The sequence below is a fragment of the Mauremys mutica genome, chromosome 21, assembly GCF_020497125.1.
Source record: "Mauremys mutica isolate MM-2020 ecotype Southern chromosome 21, ASM2049712v1, whole genome shotgun sequence".
In the NCBI taxonomy this organism is placed as follows: Eukaryota; Metazoa; Chordata; order Testudines; family Geoemydidae; genus Mauremys; species Mauremys mutica.
The window spans coordinates 3,474,735-3,488,000 of NC_059092.1; the positions used below are offsets into that span (position 1 = coordinate 3,474,735).

A 13,266-nucleotide genomic window follows, 5' to 3' on the forward strand; every position below is an offset into this window, starting at 1 on the left:
ATTTGTCCATAAAGTCCTGAGCCAATGCATATAACTCTGGATAAGATGGGTCAGATATTTAAGTGTGAGGTGTATAGTTATTGATCACACATTATCATATGTCCGCTGTGATGCTTATAGCTATGAGTGAAGGCACTGATGGCAATAGAAGTTTTAGTTGATTAAGGACTAGAAGATTTGACCCTCCAACTTTTTTTCTAAAGGAAGAGCTGCCCAGAGCTCCTGTGCCTGTTTATTTTCCTTTCCTGCCTGAAGTTGCCCTGATATACCTCAGAAGTCTCCGTTTTTTCCTCAGCTTTAAAATATAGAATTTTCTTGATGTTTGGTTTTAAATATTCTCCTGTGAGAACTGTAACTCAGTTGCTGTAGTGTTGTGTTTAAGAGCCTTCTGAAAAGTAACTAGCTTTTAAACAGAAGTAAAAGCAGTGTTGCCAACTCTCATGATTTTTGTCTTGTGTCTCATGATACCCCTCTACTTCAATAGAACGTGACCTGATATAACACGAATTCGGTTATAATGTGGTAAAGCAGTGAGGAGCCCCGGACCCTTTAAAGCACCACCCAAGCCCCGCTGCTTTACTGCGTTATATCCGAATTCGTGTGGAGCCCCAGGCCCTTTAAATCCCCCGACCAAGCCCTGCTCCAGTGGTGATTTAAAGGGCCCAGGGCTCCCCACAGCAGCTGGAACACCAGACCCTTTAAATCCCCACCTGGGCTCTGGCAGCCAGGCTCAGGTGGTGATTTAAAGAGCCAGAGGCTCCAGCCGCTGCGGGGAGTCCCAGGCCCTTTAAATTCCCACCCGAGCCCCGCTGTGGGAGCTCCGGCAGTGATTTAAAGGGCTCGCAGCTCCCTGCAGCAGCTGTAGCACCAGGCCTTTTAAATCCCCGTCGGGGCTCTGGCAGCCAGGCTCCGGCAGTGATTTAAAGGGCCAGAGGCTCCAGCTGCTGTGGGGAGCCCTGGGCCCTTTAAATCTCCGGAGCGCTGGCAACGGGGCTCGGGCGGTGGTGATTTAAAGGGCCTGGGGCTCCCCGCAGCGGCTGGAGCACTGGGCCCTTTAAATCACCACTGGGGAAGCCGGTCCAGTCCGGCACGGCATACTGGCTCTTGCCGGTACACTATACCAGACCAAACCTGATATAACATGGTCTCACCTCTAAGGCGGTGAGATTTTTTGGTTCCTTAGGACCACGTTATATCAGGGTAGAGGTGTAATTGTTTTCCTTAAAGCCGCAACTCCTGGAGTCAAGTGGATAGGTGATGATTTCAGCCTTCATTCGTAAAGAAAAATGAAGTTTTTAGTCCTCATGTCTGTAGAGAACGCTTCAAAATGTGACCCCAGTGCACCCTAAAGGCTCAAAAAGCAGAAGGCAAATAAAAAGAACCCCAAATCTGTTGTTTTTACATAATCTCATGATTTTTGGTGAGCCTGATTCATTGTTTTTGAACATTTGGGATTGGCAATACTGTGAAAGTGACCTGAAAGTGTCAGTTTCACTCTTGTTTAAGGTTAGTTTCTAGTCTAGTATTTGAAGTGAGGTAACATCTCTAGAGCCCCAGGAAGGTACAGTATAAACTCAGGGGAGGGCAGTTGTCCTAGTAGGATGTTTCCAAAGTTAAATGATCTACTCCAAGCTTCATGAATTGCAAAAAAAGTGATAGAAAGTAATCTAGATATTTCTACACTTGTTTCAGTTGTTGTATTCAAGAGTTAGTAACAAAGAATATACATTAAAATTTTAAACCTAACCAGTGTTCCTTAAGTGACTTGACACAAGATGTGAGAACATGTTAGTATTAGAGCTGAATGAGTCTGTTTATTAAATCCTCTTTCATATATATATATATATATTTATATAGTGGCATTATGATATTTTCATTTTTATTATTTATCCTTTTCCTTATGGTTGGTAATATTATTTTTTTACTGCCTGCACACCTAGCAGATGTTTTCAGAGAACTACCCACAATGATTCCAAGATCTGTTCTTGACTGGTAATAACGAATTTAGACCCCACCATTTTGTGTGTGTAGTTGAAGATTGTTTGTCAATGTGCATTATTTTGCATTTATTAACACGGATTTTCATTCTTGCCCGGTCACCCAGTTTTGTGAGATCCCTTTGGAACTCTTCAAAGTCGGCTTTGGACTTAACTATCTTGACTAATTTTGTATCATATGCAAACTTTGTTACCTTATTGTTTCCATTTTCCCCAGATCATTTCTGAAGATGTTGAACAGCACTAGTCCCAGTACAGATCCTTGGGGGACCCTGCTGTTTACTGTTGTTCTCTGTGAAAACTGACCATTTATTTCTACCTTTTGTTTTCTCTTTTAACCAGTGACTGATCCATGAGAGAACGTTCCCTCTTATATCATGACTCTTTATGTTACTTAAGAGCATTTGGTGAGGGACCTTGCCAAAGGCTTTCTGAATGTCTGGTTCTCATTTCCTTTACATTTAAGCCTGTTGGTTAAAATGCTTGGAATTCTTAAAATAGTGTTTTCACTAAATTGGTCCTGACACTTTTTGGGCTCTCATAGACAGGTGGATATGGAAACTTGGTCACTGAAATCCAGCTGGAACTGCACAGAAAACAATGTTACTAAAGTGGAAATTCTGAAATTGTGCAAATCGTACAAAGTTCCCTCTGAGTTTGGAAGTTTTTATTGGCTTTATTAAACAATGCTTGTAAAGTTAGCTAAAACTAATACCTTTAATATTTTGATAGGTTTGATAGGATTTAGATTAAGAATCTGATGTGCTAGTATTTATTCAAGAAAGTTCCCATGAAAGTGAACATTTTGTCTAAGTAGAGACTGCAGGAGTGGGTTGTACTTATTTAGTTGTAGCTTTTATAAAATGGATTAACTTGATTTTAAAAAGTCCTTGTTTTGATCAGCTCAACTGTGCAGAATGCCACACAAAATTGGATTCGTAGTTATCAGTTCATCAGGACATGAAGATGGCTTCAGTGCAAAAGAACTGATGGTTCATGCACCAACAGTCAATGGATGGAGATCACCAAGGTACTGTAAGTGAAAGAGTTATTTATATTAAGGAAGCATTGAAGTGTCTCTAAAATATGAGAGATAAGTAATTCACAGGGAAATAATTCTACTCTGGGTATCTGATTACATCAAAAAATAAGAAATCTAAGATAGAAAATCAGGATTTTGCATAGTTGCCTCTCATTCAAGATCACAAAGAGTTTGACAAAATCCAGCCCCAGTCCTGTGAACTGCTCCAGGCAGACTCCTGTGTCCACATGAGATCCCATCAAAGTCAGCTGCCTGGTTCTGTCTGCCCAAAGCAGATTGCAGGGTGAGGAACCTCATTGGCTGTGAGAACTATGGACCAAGTTCTGTAGTTGCCTTTCATCCCATGCACCCCTTGTCTCCCAAAACTCCAGAGTGTTCTTAAAAGGGATACCATTAACTTGAAACAAGTCAATTTAAAAAAAAAAGTGATTTTGGGCACTACATCTGCCTCTGAGTCCCCCTGCCAATTTTTGTGGTTTTACAATCACTTGCCTTCTCTAATTTTTTTAATGTTTTTCTCTCCATTTCTATTGTGTTACAGGCCCACGCAGCCAGCAGGGGGACCTGTCTATACACACTGCTGTTAAATATACAAAATCAATTGAAAAAAGAGCCTCCCTCCCCCCTGCAAAAAAACCCTACCTTGCTATATAGTGGTGTTATCAGGGCTGCATATTTTGGGGTGCCCAGGGCAAAATCTGAAACTGAGGGCCCCCACCCTGCTAAAAAAATTACCACTGAGGGAAGGCAGGGGGAATTGGAGAGTGAGCCCACACTACACTCAGCCCGCAGTAGGAGGTTGGCTCCTGTCTCACAGGGCTGGGCCTGGTTCCCTGGTCTGGGCTTTCTAACCTATAATGTGGAGTTGCAGAGCCACTGAGGTTTGATCTGGCTGACCCGCTATTGTGATGGCACTATGACCCTGCATGCCAGGCGGCAATGTCACTTGGTTTTAGGAGCCCTCTCAAACAAGGGACCTAAGCAAGCTGTCCCTCCTCCCCACTTCCTTCCCAGCATGGCTCTGAATGTTAGGGGTTACTTGTAGCAATGAGAGAGATACAATTTTTAGACAAAATGTGATTCCAGTTGACAGTAATTCTTTAAGAAGATAGCTATTGAACATTTTCTTTACTTTCAGACTCTGCCAGTATCCACAAGAAATCGTCCTTCAGATGATGGAGAGATGTCGAGTTCGAAAGCTGCAATTACTCGCTCACCAGTATATGATTTCAAGCAAAATTGAGTTCTACATTAGTGAAAATCTGCCTGAGTACTTTGCACCGTATCAGTCAGAGCGGTTTCGCAGACTGGGGTAAGTCAAAATGTGCTAAATGATAGTGTCACTTTAATCAGAAAGGTAAGATTTGGGAAGGGAGTGGTATCTTATGTTAGTCATGGGTAAAATGTTGATGTGATGTTATGCAAATAGGGAAGGGAAATTCTGTCCCCCAGCTGCACCTGTGGAATGCCACAGTAATAAAGTTGAAGTCACTAGAATTGTATGGGTGCAACTGAGGACAGAATTTTTCTCTGGGCTTTCAGAACACACATGACAGCTGCATTCTTCTCTGTGTTTTTATTAAACACGGATATAGACATCTTACTAGACTTATCGACCAGTATCTCTCAGTACACAAGCTGACATGTCATCTTTTTAAATATGCATGTGGAACAGGCACAGTTGTTGAAAGGAGAAAAATCTATCAAAACCCAGTATGTATTAAGTGCTGTGTCATTATTATTTATTTGTATTGTGGTAGCACTTAGAAGCCTCAGTTATGAACCTCACTGCTAGGTGCCACTAACACATAACAAAAATATGTCCCAAAGAGCTTATAATCTAAATACATAATTTGAATTTTAATATCTTCAGATAGAAAAGTCCTTTTTATTGCAGTTTTAAAGGGATGGTGGTTGCCATCACTTCAGGTGGTTTTCTGCATCTCTGTTCTCTGGTATTCTATTAATAGTTGAGCATATTTAACACATCAACTCTTTTAATACATAGGCCCCAGTGCTGCAATTGCATCCATATGTGTGGCTGCCGGAGTAGAGCCCCAAGGGTTCCCTCACACGTTTTCTCAATGCGGGCTCAGGGCCATGGGGCTTATTCTACTGAAGTGATATAGGGACTGATCCAAAGCCCTTGGAAGTCAGTGTCAAAATTCCTGTTGATTTCTGCGCATGTTGAATCAAATCCGTGGAGTGCTTTTTAAAAAAGAAAAATGGCGTTCTTTATTTCAGTTCTCAATACCATTTTAAAATTGATCAAAATACTAATTTGAATGGATGTTGTATATTAACAAAATATATCTTACCTATTTGCGCATGTTTTTACACATTTCATCTGCTTAATCAATTTTCCTTCTACAGTTATGTCTCTCTCTCAGACAATGAGAAGACCGGGTACAAAGCACGGGAGCTGAAGTCAGTCTACGTGGATGCAGTAGGACAGTATCTAAAACTCACTTTCCATAAAAATTACATCAATAGATACAACTTATACAGTCAGGTAAGATGAATTAAAATGGTGACTTGATGCTCTAGACAGTATTGCAGTTGTCCAAGACTGCCGAAGCAAAATGCTGCTTTGATTTATAAAACTAAAATTGCCAGTGGGAAGTTGTGAATGAGTAATTCTCAGAAAAAATGTCAATTAAAAGTCTGGTGTCTCTTTTCTTTAATGTGCAAATTATTAGCTTCAATTTATAGAGGTCTAGAGATTTCTATACTACACTTAAGAAATTTGGATATAATCAAGAGCGCTTTCCTCTGGCACACTTTCATCCAAGCACTGCATTCAATGTGTCCAGACCAGATTAATCAAGTGTGCATTTCTATGCCTCTTTTCATTTTGACCTCTGAGTGTTTAATGTGTTATACAGCCAAGACAAACAGCTTTCTCTGTGATGGAATGCTGCTGCTATCTTGCACACCACATTACAGCAGCGCTTTGGGATCTGATTTTTTTTTTGTAAGTGAATTAAGTAGTTACACTGCACATCTATCCAAAATGAGAGAAACTGAGAATCAGCCTCTCTAACTTTGCATAGTTATGCTGTGTATGAATCAGACTTATCAACCTAAAAGGGAGTAGCAGACCACTACACCATGTTGTTTCTCGCCAAGTTACCTTTAATTTAGTAATAAATTGTTAAAGATACGCATCTTACGCTTACAGTGAGCTCTTGCCTACCTATGTTTGGGTGCATAGGGCCCATAGAATGTGTGAATTTAAGTAATTCACTACTAGATAATTTTTGAAAAGTGATAAAAATATTTGAGAGGTGCCAGCACAAGTTGTGTAGTGGCTCAGTGCATGTTATATAACGACGTTGTTCCAGTCTTCATAAATACAAGTAAAGTAATAATGGTCTTGTGTATCCGTATTTCTTTTTAATTCTATCTTAGGTTGCTCTGGTAGCAATAAATATAATTGGGGAACCTGCAGACTACAGCAATGACAGCAATAACGTAAGTATATAAAGATGATTATGGAAGAAAGTTTCCCTCTCAAACATAGACTGTCCTTTGAATGTTGCTACACGTACTTAATAATGATGTGCTTCACCTAATGTAGGGTGCCTTTTGATTTTTGTTGCTGTTACATTAGTGTTGTTTAAACAGAGCTGTCATGCACTTATTTTCTGTTTTTTGTGTGGTTGTTTCTTTTTAATGTAATTTTGAAAAGAAATTCCCTTGGAAGGAGTAAACCAAAATAGCATCATGGAACTGAGTATTTTGTATTTTCAGCCTTTTAAAAGGCACAGATTATTTTACATGCATGTGTACATGCAGTTCATGTAAAATGCAAAATGTGCCCCCTTCCTGGATTTGGAGTTAACAAAGCAACAACAAGGTAGCAAATTTCAGGTCCAGCCTTTTCATCAGGCTAGGTAGTATTCCTCACATTGGACTGCTCAACCCGCACCCTCGTTTCTTTATCCTAAGAGTCACTTCCATCTCCAGAAAAAGAACAGGAGTACTTGTGGCACCTTAGAGACTAACAAATTTATTTGAGCATAAGCTTTATCCACAGAAGTGATGGTCCAGTAGAACCTAGTTAACATTAACCCTACTAGATTCTCACCTGATGATGAAGTGTGGTGTTTCAGGCAAATGCTGTTGTTCTCTTATAGTACAGTAAATATAAATTACAGAGTTTTATTTTCAAACTTACTGTGTAATTTGCATATAAGAGAATAGTTTTGCCATGTTTACTTTTACTGTTGTGCTAAACAAACCTAGTATTTTGTCAGAGATGTAGTAAAAACTCTACTAACATTGTGAGATCTTTTTATATATGTGAGTTTGTTTGAAGATACTGTTAGTTCAACTTAAATAACTAAGTCTAAATATAGAGGCGTATAGGAAAAGGCATGACATGATGTCTCACATTTAATTGTTTGAATCTATAGTTTCTATCCTCTTCACAAAAAAATTAGTGACATTACATTAACCTTTTTCTTCCAAAGCCTTCAAGAGAGAAGCTGATTGACCATTACCTTGGGAACAATCCAGATGACCTAGCCTTAGACGGAACATACCTCGGGTAAGATTTCTCTGCTCAGATTTGGATCAGAGGAGTTAATAAAACTAGTGACATCTTGAGCATTAACTAAAAACAATTTAGGTGCCAGAACTGTCATTTCCAAGCTGTGAATTGTGCTGATTATTGTTGGACTTCAGCATTTAATTAACTTAATTATGTCTTACATGCTTGGTGAATGAACAGTGTGCAGTCACATTCTATTGGGTCTTATTTCTTCATCAGCCACCCTTGTGTCTTATTTCTCAGAAACATTGTTGTTCCTTAGATGCCAAATTTGAACCCAAGCAGTTGTTACAGAATTGATAGCACTAGCTATTCTTCTTGGCATCTTGTTAACCAGCACAACTTTAACTACCATTCATCCCATTTTCCTCTTTAACATTTACAGTGTGGTTGCCATCACAATGTGTATGCCGGCAGTCAAGGATTCAGCCAATGTGGCAGCACTGCAAATTTGGCCAGTGTGGTAGTTCTATCAGCTGACAGACAAGGACAGTAGTTTGGCTAACAGACTAGCCTATACTCTCGAGAAGCTAGCTAGGTCTCTGAGTTACTCTCCTACCGATATTATTGTCATAGCAAACAGCCATGTAACTGTCAGAGACCACCAACAGCCAGCCCTGTGTTTCTCAGTCAGGCTTTTTTGGCTGCATAATTATATGGCCCACATTTTCAAACCTCTACAAAAGCCATGCAAATTGTTCCTACAGAAACCCTCTTTTGGGCATGCAGATCAAGTAACTAATTCAGTTTGTATCCTAATAAATGTGCAGTTACTTGATTTACACACATTGGTTTTTGCATGTGCTGTTGATGTATGAACAATCTGTGTCCATTGCATAGGATTTTGATATTTTGGCCTATAATACTTCCTGCTTGTTCTGATCAAATTGATCCAATTCTAGCATTATTTGATCAGAATAATCAGCAGATTATTGAATTATCTGTGTGACAACTGGAGGAAATATCGTAGCATGCCTGGTACACAAAAACACTCTATCAGAATAACACAATCTTTTAGTTTTCAGGAATGTTATTTTTCTGGATCTTTTTTTCTTCATTTAAAAAAATGTTAGCATCTCACTTAGAAGAAGAGACTGTTATTCTCAGTGATAAATTCATATATTTTTAAGGTCAGAAGGAACCATTATGATCATCTAGGATTCTAGTCTGAACTGTATAACACAGACCTTGCAGAAATTACTGGGTGAAATGCTATCAAACCCCTATCTTGTGGTTGGATTAGAGAATATATTTTTTTAGAAAGACATCTAATTGTCATTTAAAGACTTAAATGATGAAGACTCTACCATGTTCCTTGGTAAGATGTTCTAGTGGTTAATTTCCCTTGTAAGTAGGAGGTATTTTCTTTTGAATAAAAGACAATTTTCTGTGGACATTGACAAATTGTTTACTTACTAAAATCACTGCAGTCATAGCAACATTGACTAGTGCTAGAGGCAGTATTTTCCAGTTTCTCATTTGGCGGAAGAAGCACCTCAGAGTGGATCTGGGAGGAAGAGGATTTGGTGAATGATGGAAATAACAGGAGTATAATAATTAGCTATTACCTAGTACTTTAAATCTTCAGAGCCGTGTATAAACATTATAACAGACATCTGCTCTTCTTCCTTAGAAAATCTCAATGACCAGAGTCTTGAGGAGCTCTTTCATTTACATAGAAATGTTTTCAGTGACATCTATATGATTATATTATCACAACAGATCACATCAAAGTCTCGGTGGTGGTAGGTCTAGAACATTGAGTTAGGAGATAGCATATCCACTAAACTTCAGTGTAGAGTAAAATGGAAAATATACATTTGCTTAAATATTCTTTTGGTTTCAATAATAACTGTTACAAGAGCTAAACTTGTATTTCAAAGTAAAACAGGAAAAATGTGACTTTGATGAGCCATTTAAAATAAGTGAGATCCACAATATACTGAAGAATGAGAAAAAAATAATTGTCATCTTTAATATATTTTAATCTTCTCACAGCAAAAAGAGAAGGAATATATTGTAGCTGGTGCTTCAGATTAACCTAAAAAATATCATCATCTTCTTTTCTTCTTTTTTTTTTTTCTCTCCAGAAAACCTGACTCTATTTCACCACTGGATGATTTGGCTTTTGATATGTACCAGGATCCGGAAGTTGCTCAGATAATTCGTAAACTGGATGAGAAAAAGCATGAAGCTGTCCATCATGAACGTTATGACTATGCCAAGAAACTCAAACAAGCTATTGCTGACTTGCAAAAGGTACTGTTTAATGACTGTTATGTCACAAATCCATGAGTTTTTCATTTGTCCATCAGGTGGTCCTCAGTCTTTGCAGTAAAATACATTTGTGGTGGCTGCAGGTCACCCCTCTGGTGTGTTTAAAAATAACAAATGAAGAGTCAGACAATTGAGTTTTATAGGCTGGAATTCTATATACATTTAAAAGAATGTGATTTCCAGCAATCTTCATGACATGAAAGCACCATTTTTCAGGTTGGGGAACGACTCGGGCGGTATGAGGTAGAAAAGCGCTGTGCTGTAGAGAAGGAAGATTATGATCTTGCTAAACAGAAGAAACAGCAGATGGAAGAGTACCGCCTGAAGGTGTATCAGCAACTGGAGCTGCACAACCTTCTGGATCCAGAGCTGATGGTAGGGAACACTAGTCATAATATAAAAATAAACACATGGCGGCTTGACTCATAAGGCTTTATCCAGTTGTATTATAAATAGAGATGTGCCTGAGAAGCTAAAATAAACTCATGGGTTAGGACTCATAAGATAATCGTCATAGAGTATTTTTGTTAAATGTTTATATTTTTTTTACTTGGATTGTTAGTTGCTCATATAGCATCAGAGGTTGGCTTTCTCTGCTGTTGATCTGTATTCATCTAGTTTTTCCAGCTATATACACTTAATGGTCTATAAATAATAATGAAAAGGCACTAACATATCACAGTTACACTAGATATACTCACATGTTTTGTCACAGATTTTCAAGGATAAAAGCGACCATTAGATCACTTAGTCTGACCTAAACGTAACCAAGACACGTGGCTTTCTCATATTTCTAAGCACCTCTTGTTGTTACTAACGTAAATGCATAAAGGGCTTCTGGTGGCATCACTGCAAACCACAGGAGTTCAAAATGAGTGACATACCACAACCCTAAGGTGTATTTATAGCTTAGAAAGCTATTGGGAAGTATTATTTGCCAACTGGTGAGGCTGTTTATAATCTGTTGTCTTCTCCCTTGTGTTGCTTTGCTGTTATGCCAGACACCTGCATTTAGAACCATGATTTCCACTAATTTTTATAAGTGGAGTTGTAGTGTTTATTCGAAAACAGCTGATGCAGTAGTGGTAACTGAGCTTCACTTTCAGAATTTTATTTTGAAGCAATGTACTGAAACCTTATTGTACAAAATTGCCCTTTCTTTTCTCAGATCCGAAGACCTCCTGAATTGCCACTTGAGCCTATGGTTTATTCAGTTAGCCCTCGGCAAAAGAAACCCATGCAGTCACCCCAGCATGAGAAAACAGAAGCACAGAAGACTGAGCCTTTGTCACAAGAAAAGCCACCCAAGACAACTTCCCCTGAGCCCACTGTTCCTGAACACGCCGCTTCTCCTGTTGCTCAGCCACCAGTCTCTGTAGAGGGTTTTCCAAAGATAAATGTAAGTGATCTTGTTTATCTAAGGCTTCTCTGCTTCTCTGATTCAAGACCTCCCACGTTTACAAGAGATCATCATATAATCATGTCCAACCAAAAGTCTCACCTTTCTTGGCCATTTCTATAGGAATCTACCAGAGAAAAAGATTTTATTACATTCAGTTTCCTGTAGAAATCTGATAATCTTTTGGTTATGCTGATGTCTCATATGGCATCAGAGGTTGGCTTTCTCTGCTGTTAATCTGTGTTCATCTAGTAATAATAATGTTTAGCATCTCTTGTGAAAGACTCTTGAAAGCCTTTACAAACATTCATGCAGACTGAGTTAAGTAAGATTATACCCAATTTACAAATAGGGAAATTGACGTAAAGAGAGGTTAAGTGATTAGTCCAAGGGCACACTGCTGATTCACTTTAGACCTGGGCTACAACTCAGCCTGTTCCTCTAATGATCTGATAACACTCCTCTTTTATGAATTATCATGTGTGAGTCCAGGCTCACGGCCAAAACAGCAGCAAAGAATATGCTGGAATGAGATTGAAGAACATAGTAATGGCTTGATGGCACATGCACCACGAGGAAAAGTAATCCAGGCTGTAATCGTAATAAAATTCTTGGAACCAGAAACACTAAGCATATGTCTAGGCTGCAATTAAAAACCCATGGTTGGCCCATGCCAGCTGACTTGGGCTCACAAGGCTGGGGCTGCAGGGCTGTTTCATTGCAGTATAGACATCCAGGCTCAGGCTGGAGCCAGGCTCTAGGATCCTGTGCGGTGGGATGGCCCCTGTGCGCAGGCTGCAGCCTGAGCTGGAACATCTGCACTGCAGTTAAATAGCCTATTAGCCTGAGCCCAAGTCAGATGCACCCTCCAGCTCTAGGTGTCTAATTGCAGTATTGACATAACCAATAAGGCCAGCCCAACTTCCGCTGAAGCCAGTGGAGACTCCCATTGACTTCAGTAGGGATTGGATTGGTCCCTAAGAGCAGCAATAATCTCTTTACAGCACACTGGAGTAAAATAATGTAACTGTTTACATTGTCTTCATATCTGGAGAGTGGCTATAAATGGAATTCCATAATGTTTTTATCTTATCTGCTTAATGTCATATAAAATATATCCTTTGTACTGACTTCCATTCTGAAAGCACTGTTGCCATGGTAACAGGATGGGAAAAAAGGAAAACTTCCAAACCTGCATTTAAAATGCAGGCGATACAACTCTGTAGAAAAGTCTGGATGGATTGTGTTGAAATGAATCAAAGTAGTGATGGAACACCATCGGATCTGAGTCACAATTAGAATTACTTTGCTTGTCTTCTTCATTAGGTTGAATTTTTGCCATATGATGAGAGACCTCTTCCAGCTATTCGTAAGCAGCATGAGGATGGATTTGCCTACCTTGAGCCAGAGATGAATGAAGAAGATATCAGTGATACTCCAAGAAGTGGCATCACTGGAGAACCAGAACCATTAACTGAGAAAGCGCTGAGGGAGGCTAGCCCTGCCATTGAAGTTTTCGGAGAGGCCTTGGTAAAGACCAGAAAAATAAACCACTTCACATTTATAATCCAGATCTTGAGTCATTTTAGAATTCACTTTGTGAACAAAAGCATGATGAGATAATGGCTTCCTATATGTAATGATTAAATAGAACTGCAAATCTAAAGTTTGATATTGCTATAACTAGTATTAAAATCAGGTGCCTGTTTTCAGTATTTACATGGCTACCTAACTTTCTGTTGCTAATGAGTTGATTACATATTATCAGAGGAATCTATTATGTCTAGTTAAGTTTATGTAGTTCGTCCATTTAGTTCATCCATTTTCGGGGGCGAAATAAGAAGATGTTTACAGATTATCTGCTTTAGAATTTGTCCTCTGATGGAAGTTTCACTGCTAGTGCCAGCGATTGGTGCTTTGTCAGTAGATAGGTAATTGCCAAAACCTGGGATAGTTTGTTGAGATTAAGTTATTAATCCTTTTTCTTTTGGTATAA

General features: G+C 39.1%; 1 protein-coding gene across 4 annotated transcripts in view; it reads left to right on the forward strand.

The window, feature by feature from the left end:
- CEP104 (centrosomal protein 104) overlaps positions 1-13,266 on the forward strand; it is a 29,168-nt gene that overhangs the window by 1,781 nt on the left and 14,121 nt on the right. For 2 of the 4 annotated variants that reach the window (XM_044995819.1, XM_044995823.1), the window contains exons 2-10: positions 2,901-3,027; positions 4,178-4,351; positions 5,413-5,551; positions 6,451-6,513; positions 7,515-7,591; positions 9,685-9,853; positions 10,088-10,246; positions 11,040-11,270; positions 12,597-12,800. In XM_044995819.1, coding sequence (XP_044851754.1) covers positions 2,915-3,027; positions 4,178-4,351; positions 5,413-5,551; positions 6,451-6,513; positions 7,515-7,591; positions 9,685-9,853; positions 10,088-10,246; positions 11,040-11,270; positions 12,597-12,800 — 1,329 coding nt within the window. In that variant the 5' untranslated portion in view covers positions 2,901-2,914. Of the gene's footprint in view, positions 1-2,900; positions 3,033-3,978; positions 4,067-4,177; positions 4,352-5,412; positions 5,552-6,450; positions 6,514-7,514; positions 7,592-9,684; positions 9,854-10,087; positions 10,247-11,039; positions 11,271-12,596; positions 12,801-13,266 lie in introns of those variants that run through there. The other 2 variants (XM_044995820.1, XM_044995822.1) reach the window with 2 other exon arrangements.